The following is a 14753-nucleotide window of genomic DNA, read 5'->3' as shown; positions in this document are numbered from 1 at the left end:
GAAAAAGAAAGAGAGAAAGGGAAATTCTAAGGAGTGAAAGGGAAAGAAGAGAAGAGAGAGGGAAAGAGAAAAACGGAGAAGAGAGAGGAAAAAAGAAGAGATAGAAGAGGCATTCTGAAACCCTGACGGCCAGTCGACCTAGGAATAGCTCACAGGTTCGTACCCCGGGGAGGCCATGGCCCCCCTTCGAGCCATGATTTTTTTTTTAAATGTGAACCTATAAAAAGCTACGAAATTAACATCGACGATTTTTCAAACTTGGAAAAATTTCAATTTTGTCCTTGCATAAATGAATGTTTGTTGTGTAGAGAGGCAGGCAGTCTCCAGAAGTCTGCAGTCTGCGATATTGGGTACTTTTAGTTTTATAATCATTGATGCAAGGCTACCAGCAGTGGTGGCGATTGGAGGGGCATGGGGGGACGCTGCCCCCCGCTATTTCCACCTTTGCTGCTGCAGTATGGCCTCTTAATGCTAAGCCTTGTCTACTCAAACCCGATGGAGGCACATAGTGGTTCGGATCCCACTTTAAACTGTAGGTCCAGTCCCAAATAGTCTATCTGTGCATAAATGTGGACCTAAAAAAAACTCAAACTTATCTACTAAGAGAAAGTAAATTGTCCTTGCCCCCCACCCACTTTTGGCATCCAATCGCCGCTACTGGCTACCAGGTGAAAATGTCTCTCTCTCTTTTTTTGTGTGGTTAGCGGGCTATAAGTTAACTCACATTTAAAATTATTTATTGTGATAATAGTTGCTAATGCGTATAATATAATTTTTATATATATCAAAAGTGGGGAAAATGTCGGGGGGCAACTACCCCAAGGTCACCCCAAATAGCCGACACTATATATATATATAACACGGATCTGGCCCCTCCCTCAAAAAAATCCTGGGTATACGGGCCTGATAGCACAGCACATGCACTGTAAAAACCTTATGCTTATAACTATTCAGAGCATGACCAGGGTATGCAAACGGTACTGGAGGAAATTTCACAAATTTGAAGTTGACTGCTGTAGTGTGAACGTCCTGAAATTCTGTTTTCTTCACTAATTTCATCTCAATTTGCTTTCCTGCCATCAAAGCAGGATTATTAAACAGGTTGTAGCCTCGGACACCACTAAATTATCATCCTAGGCTTTACCGCTCATGCTGACTGCTATGCTCACGGGTATCATCTGCATATGGCCGTGTAAACGCAATACACTACCCTGAAGACTATAGGAGGAGTCTTGGAAACGTTGGCGTATGTAACAAACCAAGTACATTGGTTAAAAGTCCAAACAATTCACCACGTAGTTTGAGGAAAATGTCTGTATATTAACACTGGACTTTTTCTCGAGTATGCAAGAGTGCATTGTACTGTACTTACTTTTCTAATTGCGTGACATTGCTGTAGTTCGTCATGTGTCCAACTGCTCCTCTGCCAGTGGATGGGAGGTGGTTGTGGACGTGGTTTTGCATCTCCCAGCATCTCAGGGCGTGCGGGAGGGAGACCTCGTTCACCCGGATGTCCTGCCAGTCCTTCTTGGTGAGTACGGTGTGGGAGATGCACGAAGGAGCGAACACGGCGCTGAAATGATCCAAAAATAGATTTACCAATGGGATCTCACTATTGAAGTATACAGCTGAAATTAAATTAATTTAACAAGCATTTTGAAACTTTCCCCCGCCCCTCTTTGTTTGTAAATGTTGCGTATTGTGTCAGGCACATATCTAGAAATATGTTTCGGGGGAACCAAGTGTATCAAAATAATAATAATAATGTTTAAACAAAAATAATTATTATATTAAATTAATTAAAATAGTATTAATTAAAATATTCAAATTAATTAATATTCTTGTTTCATGAATAGGTGAAAAAACGGAATAAGCACGTATTCATTATCTAGCTTTCGTGTAGTTAAGGTCGGTAAAATTTGTACAAAAAAAACTGCCCTGCCAAGAAAATTAATATCAAATAGATAAAGAATTGAATATTTATTAAATATTTCAAAAAATATATTGTTTGATTCAGTTGACAAAAAGTAAAGTTCCTGTTGATATTTTATGAATGTTACGTTGCACAAATCTACTTTGCCACTGTGCCGGCCCCCGTGGCGGAGTGGTTAGCACATCGCGCTAGGGGTCCCGGGTTCGAATCCTGGCCTGGGCATGGATGTTTGTGTGTGTCCATTCATCAATTTCATCATATCATCAATCATCTCCATCTTCGCAAATTAGTCAAAAGTGGCACAAGAAGCGAAGTAAAATAATGCAAATCAATCAAATCAATCATACTTTGCCACTGTCATTCAAAGTAGTATCATTACAATAAAATCCTTCCCTTCCAATACGCTTGGCAGAAATAAATAACCCTCGATTTAAGAACAAGTATATTTTCATTATTTAATTTTAGTTATTTTATTATTTCATTACTTTCATTATTTAATTTTTGTAATTAGTAAGTCTTTCGGGTGGGTCCGGACCCCCTGAACCCCCCTAAATACGTCCTTGTATTGTGTATATATTTGATTGCTTTTAAATTAGTCAATAATTACGTGACTCGTTTAATGAATTTACATATAAGTTATTGTTAGAGACGTACATATTTAGTTTTTAGTTATTAAGTTTTCCTACCATATTCTGACACGCAAAGACTCGAAATGCGAAACAAACTCTTAAACACGAAATTTAGAGTTTATTTACTGACACAACACTTTCTGAAGTCTGCTTTATTCTGAGAGTTATGAAAAATCACGGAAAATTTATTAATTTTGCTGCAAATATTTATGCAATTGCACAGGACTAAACTTTATGTTCTGATAAGTTCATAAATGTGCTATCAGGAAGGAAATGTAGTTTTTCGTTCGTTTGTTTTTATAAGAATAGTTCAAAAATGAAATTCAGGGTTATATTCACTATTTTAACACCGAAATGCCATTTTATATACTGCTTTTCATCCCTAAATGGACCCAGTTTTTGTACCGATATCTTTATCTTTTATTTGCGACAAATATGTGGTTCTACTTATTGGACATCTCATTGCTTATTCTTCCTTTCTTTATGTGAAATCTGATTGAATTCAATGTATTCAAATTAGATATAAATCCACAAAACATTTCTGAGGTGATTAAAACATATAGTTCTCGTTAGTAGCAGTTTAAATTATTTGATTTTTTAATAATTAATGAATGTACACAAATAATTGACTTACGTTACATTCTCGAAGGTTTTTCTCAAATTATCCCCCATTTTGTGTATGTAGTCCCATTGTTCCTTTGTAACTGGAGGACCAACGTTGTCAGCTGTCATTTGCGCTTCATCGAACTGCCATTGAAACACAAACAGTGGTGCTGGAATAAAGATTAACTTGGGTTAAAATAGGAGAAAACCGTAAATATTACATGAAATCAACCAGAAGCAAGAAACTTACATTATTATCAGACACTGTCAGCTGAACCATAACATTGGATATGTCAACAATACTAAAATTATTTTGTAAATTGCGCTTGACTATTATTTATTATTTGTACCTATTGTTAATCATTGTAGTGTTTATCTATACCTATATTTTACTTTCTTTACGTCACTTTTCAGCTTATTTAGGCTAATCGTATTAGTAATAGTATTATCATATCTAGCTTTTAGACTGTGAAAGAGTTTTGTAAAAGGTAATTTAATTTTCTGTTTGCTCAGAAACATTTCCTAGGGGCTGATAACATCTTAAGTAAGGCATTATTGATAAGTAGTTAATGAAAGTTTACTGATATTTGTAACATACCATTGTTAAGAATCTTACATAATTAGTCTTTTTATTTGCATGCGTCGATAGAATACAAATTAATGCGTCTTTCTTTAAATGCCAGTCTCTGATGGAACGCTTAAAAAGCTACAAAGTCATACTCCCTGGGTTTGAGTCCTGGGTAAAGCTTAGACTGTCATTGTGTTTGTCACGTCATCAATTTCATAGTTCTTCATTCATCCTCGTCGTTATGACTAAAGCATGAGGCAGAACAGCGAGATAAAAACAGCTATAGAACCTTGCTTAAATGTTGCTTTTGTGACAATCTTGTTCAGTGGCGAACACTCCATTTGAAAGAGGGGAAGTGAGAGCTACAAAGCATCCATCCACCCTTTCACATGTCAAGTATGTGCAGGTACGATGTGTGTATGCATGTATGTATGTGTGTATGTATGTATGTATCAGTGGCGTATACTGAGTCCAAGATGTGGGCTATCTAACTATGTCCCGTGGTCCTATGCTATGAATAGAAATCAGGTTGCCAACTCATAAGAAATCAGGTTGCCAACTCATAGGAAATCAGGTTGCCAACTCATAGGAAATCAGGTTACCAACTCATAGGAAATCAAGTTACCAACTCATAATATATCAGGCTGCCAACTCCAGAATCAACATCATCACCTCACTGATATGAATAATAATATTTACAATTTCTGATCGATTTTTCTCCTGAATTGTGTTCTCTAGACTTCAGGCTTCGCAGATAGCCTAGCTAGCCCAGAATATATGCTCCTGGTATGTATGTGTGTGTGTGTGTGTGTGTGTGTGTGGCACTTTATTGTTTCACTGTGTTGATATGGTGACAGCTTACCCCTAAACAGGGGTTAAAGTGAAGGGTTTGCCGCTTCTCATGGTTTACGTCAGTTAACGGTCCATAATAATTAATTTTATAGTACGTTATTTAGTACTGTTGTGGACGTAATTGAAACTTACCTTTAAGAGTTGGATACAGTCTGTACCCAAAGTAGCACCGCCAGAGTTCCGTCGGGTAATCCCTCTTACACCTCTCTGGAACCTGTCCGTTCCACAGATTCACACCGATTTTAATGGCTTCAACAGGAGCACAGCATCGAGAATCGAGGCAGTCGGACTTCGCGTAGGGAGCGTTGTCCAGGAACCACCCGGAGTCAGCCACCCCTCGCACTTCGATATGCGTGTGGCCCATGTCGTGCAGGAGATCAGCAATTTTGTCCAGGTTGACCAGCACCCCTATTCCTCCAGCACTGAAACAATACGAGAAAGGGCTGTAGACACGTTGGTTTGACACTAACACGATAAACTTAAAATTTGTGGGTTATGTATTTATTATTTACTTAAAGTTTCAGAGAGAGTTCACAGACTCTCACTCCCTCATGTTACACTGAAACTAAAATTACAATAACAAATATGGCCATAACAAGAAGGTGCAAGGGGAAATTTCGCATTTTATTGTGTCACGTTTCTAAGAACAATTGCATGATTGTGATGGAGACATGGTCCGAAATAAGGGTATGATTTTAGTTTGACCCCCCCCCCTTGGTATAATAAACATTATGCATTTTACAGTTTGACCCCCCCCCCCCTTGGTATAATAAACATTACTTGAATAATTGCATAAACATTTGATCAAAACATTATATATATTATTTCAAATCATTTTGAAAATGTAACATAGTTCAAAGGTGGTCCATAGACAAAATGAATGAATGAACAATAATTGCTTTATATTCACATTTTCAGAATAACTTTATCAGAAATCATTGTGATAAAAATAAACTTTAAAATGACAATGACTCGCATAACTTTTCAAAAAATACAATGAAAACGTACAGATATATTTTGATGTATAATATGAAAAATTTGAAAACAAAAATCAAAATATAAATAATGAAAAATAATACAGTAATTTTCATATAATTAGCAGACATCGACATGTACAGTGATATATATTTAGAAGTAGCATGTTATTAATTCGAAACTATCTAAAGACAATAATGTATTTATTAACCAGTTATCCACTGGTGAATAACATCCATAATCAGTTTTTATTATTAATATTACAGGTATTTAAATTTTACTGTCCTTGGACTACTGCCATCTTTTTGTACCACTGACTACGTCGCTTGAGGCAGAAAATTTGAACTTTTCCTATCTGGTGAGTGTTTCCTCTATCCTTTTTACTTGTTTTATATATTATGTATGTATACCAAGAGATTTATATTTTCACATATGTGTTACCATGGGCGTCCGGAAGGGGGGGCAAGGGGGGCCGTGGCCCCCCCCCCCTGGAAAACGAAAGTCAACCAAAAATTACATATTTCACACATATAATTTAATTTCAGCCACAATAATGTGTGTTAATTATTGCACGAACATAATAAATTCAAATTTAAGCAATGTTTTTTGAAGGATGAACAATATTATTGGTGAAAATATGCCATGTTGGCCCCCCCCTGGAAAAAAATACCTTCCTTGCCCCTCCCTGGAAAAAATCCTGCGGACGCCCATGTGTGTTACTACTAACTGTCTACATATGAAAAACTTGAACAACTTGCATCTAGAAATTTAATGATTTGATGCCATCTTAAATTGCATCTGAGCTGTTAAGAACACATAATAGAAAGAAGAAGAGAAGAATTAATAATTGTATTGATTTTGTTCGTTCGAAAACAACAATAAAGGTAATCCAATCAACACAATACTAGCACAATAAAAAACAATATTTTCGAATGAAATACAGTATTTAAAGATGTAATTTATGCAAAGAACAAGATAAATTATTCGAGAGAGGGTAAAGATTATAGTGATTTTTCCTAAATTCGCGTTTTAATTTTCGCACAAGTTTCTAAAAATATACCATACCTTGATTTTGCTTTTGGACTAGTATATTAATTTCATACTTTGGAAACGATTTTTTGCGGAAGTTATTTTCCGTAACGTGTCGCGCGACAGATGTCAGTGTTATGCACTGGCGTACGCAGGATTTTTTTTCGGGAAAGGGGAGGGGTGCTGAGCGTTCAGTGGCCCATAAACATTTTTCATTTGGTTGGTACATAATTCGCCCTCTACGTATGTATATATAGCCCTACGTATGTAGGGCTATATATAATGTGGGGACATGGGGAATTCCATTTTAGAAGAGCACACACGGATTTCCTGTATTTTAATGTACCATTTACACAAATATATTTTATTTCTTTATTTTTTAGAATAAAGTAGCCAATAGGTATGCATCTCTTCATTTTAATGCAGGGTGCGATTTGAAGCGGGATCGGAAGGATCCCCTCCTCTGTTTTGAATCATCAATAAATGACACATCTCAACTAGGGTACATTAATTACAATCCACTGGATATGTAAACTATATCGTATGTTCTAGTTCAGTTCAATTAAGTTTACCGCACCATAGCTACATACAAAAATTTCGTTACGCAATTTATGGCGTCTGTGTACAGTGGCGCCACTTTATATGGGCCCGAGCCCACCCAATAATTTATGTGAATTTTTGTGCACTTACAATTCAGCCCACCCAATGTTTTTGAAAAGTTGCCGCCGTGACTGTCTCTCTTTTAGATGTCACTTACTCGATATTTTTTCAGACTTCTGGTGTTTGACAAGTACTTTTATATCGAATGCTAAAACTGGGCTGTGTTTCTGTCACTTCGTCGTTTAATTCTATTCGAGCGTTAGTTGAGATCTGTAGCATTTTTTTGTGTCTATGAAAAATATTCATGATAGTCCCCGATCGACTCGTGGGAGGTCCAAGGTTCAAAGATTTGTAAAATATTTGACAAAGTGTGATTTATAATGGAATTTGCTATATTCTAAGATTTTCTACAAGTACTGAAAGTACAGTTCTATCATTGTACATGCAAAACCGGAATCCTTAATTTATTTGACATGGCTGCTTTTGAAACATTGAAACAATTGATTCACCTAGGAGGACGGCAGTTCAGGAGTTATCGGAAAATAATAAGTTAGAATAATTTTCCAATCTTCAGTGGACAATATGGATAGCCGGTTTGAAGACTTAGGCTTCTTTTCACATGTATTCATATTAAATGCACATGCATGGAATGTTGATGATTGTGAACGTGTGTTTTACGGTGACAAGTCAGGTGGACTTTAATGTAAGCGAGAACATGTGTGCGTTGCTAGTTAAAGATTTTCACATCTACAAAGAAAATCCAAAACATATTTCCACCTCACTCAAGGATTATGTAAATTCAATTCAAATTGTACCAATATCTACAGCTGAATGTGAACGCGGATTCAGTGCCATGAATCTAGCATTTACTGGTCAGAGTGAAATTAAATATTTGCTTGGATCATAGAATACATCGCCGTATATCAATGTCGGTGATGCCCTTTTGTTGGTGGGTTTTTTAATGAGATATGAGCGCCAATCACAATTTTAAACCTTTGTTTTAAAAGTTATTGAAAGACAAAAATAACCATCGGTGATCATATTAAGTTTTTTTTCCGTTTTCATTACTGTTTTTATTTTTTTCCTAAACATTTCGGGGGGCTGTAGCCCCTTCAGCTTCCCTCTGCCTTTGCCAGTGGTGTTACGGGTCCCTGCACACTCGGTCTCCCGTCAGGTCCCCGTCAGGTCCCCGTCACTTTGCTGGGTCATGCAGAATCTTCTAACAGAAGGTGAAAAATCTATTTACACGTGATTTCATGCAGCTCTGGAGATTATTCCATGTATAACACGCGACGTAGTTTTTTGGAGACATAAAAATTTGAAAACGTGCACGTTACACATGCATAAATAAGATAAATTTTATTTCTAAGTCTAAAACACACGAAATGTTACATTTTCGCGGTAATTTTAGTTTTTTAAGCACGAAACTGTTAAAATTCGCGAAAAGGTCAAAATTCGCGAAAAGGTCAAAATTCGTAATTTTTTTTGTCAAATATGTGTTATTTAGCGATTTCAAATGTATAAAAAATATGTCGGAAATATGGCACTGCATGTTCATAAATACTTTTTATTGGAACATTTAGCTTTTCTAGGTGTTGACGCGTTTGCGAAAATCAAAGCCCCTAGTCATAAATCATTACAATTCGACAATTTACTGCGTGAATTCAACGGGGACTGCGAGTTATTTTCTGTATCTAATCTTTAATCTTATGCACCGCAAATTATGAACACACGTTCTTACAAAGTAGAGGAAACACATTCAAAATAGCCTTAAACACACCTGCTACCTGCAAGTATTAATTTGGACGCGTTCTCCAGGCCCATGGGCAGCAAATCCCTGACCACTTGCTCCACGATGGCAGCGCCCATGAAGGCGTAGCGGCTTTCGCTGAACTCAGGACTGAGGCCGCTCCAGGAATCACTGGAGCAGTACGGGACGAATCTGAAAGACAATTAACAACGTTAGTTGACAATAATTATTTTATGTTAGTGACAATGGTTCTACATTAGCACGCAATGTTAATTGCACACCCCGTCGTCGTGTTCGATTCCCGGTGCAGCAACATAGTGGTTCGGATCCTACTTTAAACTATAGGTCCAGTCCCAATTAGCCTTACTGCGCATAAAGTGGATTTAAAACACCAACTCAATCAATCATATTCTTTAAACCAGGGTTGTTGAAGGTTCAGGAACTCAAATTCTAATGGGTTCCGTAGTAGGACCGAAACCTTTTTTTCTCTAGCACAATTTAAATTCGGTCCAAGTTCCATATTATTTCATTTCAATACCGAAGTTGAACCGCATTGAAATTGATCCGGATATAAGGTTCCGGGACAGAATTCAAATAAACTTTGAATATAAGGTCCTATCCGTACAGAACTCATTTACACTACTTCTCTACATGACCGGAATTGAATTTGTTAACAATTCCTAAATCTTTTACAACCCTGCTTTAAACTTTACTTATTCTAACGCTACGTTACCGTCCTCACCTTGTAATCCAGGGGTCCCAGGTTCGATACCCGATGGAGGCTCATAGTGGTTCGGATCCCACTTTAAACTGTAGGTCCAGTTCCGATTAGCCTTTCTGTGCATAAAGTGGACTTAAGTTAAAACAGCAATTCAATCAAGCAATCAAGAGAGAAGTTATCTCGAATTTATTTTGAACGGTGATGGGAATCGAACCTGCGAAAAACTTATGATTATACTGCAAAACGGGCGCCTAGGTGTTGCTGCCTCCATTTATTAGAAGCTATGTGAACCCCCAGAGCAGCTCCATGCACCTTCTGCTGGTCACTAGCTATTTTGCCAGACTGACGATCATGGCGGAACAGCGGCAAAGCACAATAAGCGCGCAAAGTGGGGATAAAACTTCCAGAGTTTATCTTTATATTGATGCCTTCATTGATTTTCTATCATAAATAGTTACGTCATAATAACTTTGTAAATTTGTTTCATTCTTTTTTACTTATCCTGCATAAAAAATAAAGTTCCATTACTTACACGTGATTTGCGTTCCACCAGAAAGGATTTTCCTCTGGATTAGAAGATAGAATTCCACCCACTGAAAGACAAAAGTATGAGCAATTTTAGTGTGTTAAAATTCAAATATAATTCCTCTCAAACAAGATAATAAATTTGCAATAGCCATTGGCTATAGGAAGCATGTCGAACTCACTGTACGTTAGGTCACTGATATGCAATGGCAATTATATTTTCTCTTTTGTATAGTTTTCGTGAAAAAGAAACGTCGTGTACGTGAAAAATGTAAAATTATGTAATTAATTAATAAAATATAGTCCATAATTCTTTAATGAAAATCATGTATCTTGCATTGCATGTAATAGTATCCTGGGCACGCACACCTCTACTCTACGTATATTATATACGGTCAACGTTCTATTTAGTGCAGTTCTTTCGGTTGGGTGAGGCTTATTTCTTCTGCTTCTTCCGAACAATGGGTTTTATGTTCTCAACAATGAAAATTTCCAACATTTGAAAATGCTTACATATTATCCCAAGTTTTCATAAAGAATATTTAGAATTAAATATCATGTACAATGAGAAACATTGTTAACACAACTCAAATTCAATGCATGTAAAAGTAAGTTTTAGCACTGTAGACATAAAACACATGGAAAATCATAAATATGTCTATATTATTTCGTACAGTAGTTTATGGTATATTCTGTATTGTACTAAGTTCTTGAACGTCATACGAAAAATTCAGTGATGCCAACCGTAGGGGCATGTCCCTACGCATAGGGACTTTTCACTATATTTAGCCCGCGTAGAGACGTAGGGACAGATTTTGTCAAATGAGGGAAAACGTAGGGACTTTTTCAATGTTGGAAAATAACATTTTTTGTGCAAAGGTGCTCGGTCAGAATTTTGGAACATGTTATCGGTTACCAAGAACTTTGAAGGCAAGTTATTTTTTAAAAGCATTTCCACTCTCGCGAAAATAGTGCTAACGTTACCACATTCTAACGCGGAAACAGAAAGAATATTTTCAGCGTTAGGTGATACAAAAATAAAAAAGAGAAATAAAATGGGAACAGAATTGTTAAATTCTTTGCTAGTGATAAATTCTTAGGCACGTGAAGAAGACAAAAACAAAAAAGAGAAATAAAATGGGAACAGAATTGTTAAATTCTTTGCTAGTGAAAAATTCTTAGGCACGTGAAGAAGACTGCAGGAAATACAGCATCACCAACCAACATGTATCTCTTCCCAGCAGCAGCATGTATGACTTCAAATAACATAATCAACAGTAAACGACTCAACGTTATTCTTAAATTGTGGAAACATCGAGCAGAAAGATTTCGTAAGTAAATGTGTATATTTTATTTTGTTTTGCATGCACATGAGGTGTCTTTTTCAGTCGCTTTACTTGGCGTAGGGACATTTGGTCAGTTGCATGGACATTTTGACTACGTCTGTAGTGGCATTGCCGAAAAGTGGTTGGCAACACTGGAAATGTGTGATAATTCCTTACCATTCCTTGTTTCGGGCCACTGCGTGGAAGTCATCAGGTTCTTCAGCCGCGTCCATCGACTCTGGCAGCTTCTTTGATCAAAGCAATACCAACCGCCTGGAAAGGAAGAGACAGTCGCTGCAGTAATGTACTACAAGAAAGGTAGAGTGATTTAAATCGCGACTTAAATTACTTTAATGAAATAATTTATAGAAAAACATACCTAAGGATTTTGTAGATATCAGAATAACTTTTTGTGAAAGTATATTAATCTCGAAATCATTTAATGGCGTTTATAGGCTCTAAAAAAGGAAACAAAATATACATACTGATGGGGTGAAGCTCATGAGAAAGGAAATGTAATTTGTGAATTAAACACACTTATATTCTCTTGATTTAAAGTTCAATATTTTCTATAGGCAAAAGTAGCAAACCTTTTGTGAAGAATATTTAGACCGTAAACAGTGTCATTTTCATTGAACTGTAAATAAACATGGCAACCGAAAGTTTGCAAACTATCATTAAAACAATTGCCAAAATTCATCTACAAAGACTATAAAATTATTTTAAGTTACAATTATATAGTACATTCAGAATGTTTTATTTTCATTGGAAGAAAAGTTAACTGAAATTATTATAGTTTCATTAACACACTGAAGAAAACGTTTCCATGGTAGGTTCAAATATTTTACAGGGCCGTTTTCTTCATTTGCTTTATTTTAGTTCGCTTTTGTGCCACTTTTGGCTAATTTGCGAAGATGAGGATGAGTGATGACATGATGAAATTGATGAATGGACACTCACAAACATCCATGCCGAGACCGGGATTCGAACCCGGGACGCCTGGCGTCGTAGCGCGATGTGCTAACCACTCGGCCGCGGGGGCCGGCAGGCAGGGCCGTTTATCAGAAAAAGCCTTTCTATATGTATGGTGCTAAAAACCATACAAGCGTGTTTTTTCAAAAAATCGATTTAAATAAAGAAAATCATCAAAAAATATTTTCTTAATAAAAATCATTATTTTTATCCATCCTGACTACAAGCAACATGAAAGCATGTGTTCAATTTTAAGGATAGGAGCTTTCCAATTAAATAATTCAAAATTGTGTTTTCTCACTTTACATACGTCATGAAACCCATAATTTGGTCGCAATATATGCATAAGAGTTCCGGCAAATAATTTGAAAAGCGTATCACCCCAGACGCCGATCATTTGCTGTATTTTTCAAGAATTACAACTATGTCTAACCGACTAACAACGGACATTGTGAAGTAAGCGAAATTAAGTGTGTCATGTACATATGTAACTCAATTTATAGCTTTCGACTCTTCCCACTTTTTCTCTATTCATAAACTGACAGAATTCATGACTATTGGCAAGATAACAGTATTAATTTAGCATGTTACGAGTAGTATCATAAGCAATATCGGAATGAGACTTCTTTGAGTTATTATGAATTATCATTGTTATTAGTAGTAAAAAAAAATGTTGTTATGTTTAATGTTATAATTTAAACACTACAAAACGCACGAATATATAAAGCCTTGTACGATACTTTCAGCTTTATAAGTTGCACGGAATAACCAATTCAGAAGCTTATATTTATCTGTGCCCACTTGTGTTATACAACATTAAATAAGTTTAGTTTACGATATTATATTTATTATAAAATTCTCCTCGTGGATATTTTTATTTGGGTTTTTTAACATTTATCATTTTAATATGTAAGAGTAATAACAGTAAATAAACAATAATAACTTGATATTTATTTATTTATTCAGTGATATAAAATATGCACAGTTGCAACAGTGTATTTGTTGCTCAACTACAAAGTATGCACTATAATTCTACCCAAGAGTATCCCCAATGGCGTAGCGGAAATCAAAGAATTCAGGTTTTGATCCGGGAATTTCACTTTAACCTATAGTCCAAGCCTCGAGTGGCCAATTAGGCCATCCTCATGGCGCTGTGCTGGCGTCGTCGCCTTTTGTAATCAAGGGGTCCCGGGTTCAATACCCAGTGGAGGCACATTGTGATTCGGATCCCACTTTAAACTGTAGGTCCAGTCCCGATTAGCCTTACTGTGCATAAAGTGGACTTAAAACACCAACTCAATCAACCAATCGAGTGACCAATCTGAACATGAAATGGAATTAAAACAGACTTTGGCAAATATCTATCCAAATATTTGGTTTGATGATTTAATTGACAAGTACGTACAACTTGGATAATTTATGACGATTTAGTGTTTTGAAAGAGCAAGCTTTGTCGATTGCACTGCCACACATTTTTCACATGTTTTGAGAAAGTTGCCTTAAATGTTGCCTCCTCACACTTCTGTATGAGTTTGTTTTAACATAAGAATCGTATAGGCTATAGAAAATCTTTCTTCTAAAGTGTACAGTCACACGCAATAAAAATGTGACACCTATATCCTGAAATACTCGCTTCCCTGCAAAGCGTTACGTGTGTTGTCTAACAATAAGTGGATTACAATAGCAAATTTTCAATGGTAACTTCTACCACCGCCTTAGAGTTAGGCAACACACGCAACGCCTTGCAGGGAAGCGAGCGTTTCAGACCAGTGACTGTACTTATTTTGAAGCATTATAACGACACTAAGAACACTTATCGGGTTATCACTTAGCACCTTAGCAAACTACACAGAAGGGAATATAAATCTTTCTTCAACCCACCCGTATGAAACAAATTATGACATTCACGGTACATAGGCAGACACGGAGGTGCCACGTTCCGACAACATGGATCGGTTCTCTGTAACACGTTGTTGATCAGTAGGGAAAGGATTTTAAATGCTCTCTTTTTCTGCCCCTTCTGTATATAATGCGCGCGGACCGCATAGAGAACTGTGGTTCTGCCGAATAGGTTTTGTTAAGTTTGGGTTTTCTCTCGCGGGTTTTGCTACATTATCTTGGAAACTATAGGGGCTGAAATGGTTATATTATACCACTTTATAGCTCTCATTCTGCTCTACAAAATGACACTATAGGAGTTTATGTAGCTGCTCAAGAAGAGTAAAAATCAATCAATTTATTTTGCTGTCCAATTTTTTAAGAAAACGTGAA

The 14753-nt window shown here is 36.5% G+C and overlaps 1 protein-coding gene across 1 annotated transcript in view; it reads right to left on the bottom strand.

Moving 5' to 3' along the window:
* Notum (palmitoleoyl-protein carboxylesterase notum) overlaps positions 1-14753 on the bottom strand; it is a 78104-nt gene that overhangs the window by 11774 nt on the left and 51577 nt on the right. The window contains exons 5-10 of the mRNA XM_083124648.1: positions 11688-11783; positions 10193-10253; positions 8970-9131; positions 4718-5007; positions 3197-3335; positions 1373-1573 (exon numbers count right to left, since the gene is read on the bottom strand). Of these exons, the coding sequence (XP_082980774.1) occupies positions 1373-1573; positions 3197-3335; positions 4718-5007; positions 8970-9131; positions 10193-10253; positions 11688-11783 (949 nt within the window). The remainder of the gene's footprint in view (positions 1-1372; positions 1574-3196; positions 3336-4717; positions 5008-8969; positions 9132-10192; positions 10254-11687; positions 11784-14753) is intronic.

Source organism: Lepisma saccharinum, chromosome 6 (assembly GCF_977018435.1).
Source record: "Lepisma saccharinum chromosome 6, izLepSacc3.1, whole genome shotgun sequence".
Lineage (NCBI taxonomy): Eukaryota > Metazoa > Arthropoda > Insecta > Zygentoma > Lepismatidae > Lepisma > Lepisma saccharinum.
The sequence above is the reverse complement of the archived record's forward strand: the minus strand, read 5'-3'. Positions and strand labels throughout refer to the sequence as shown.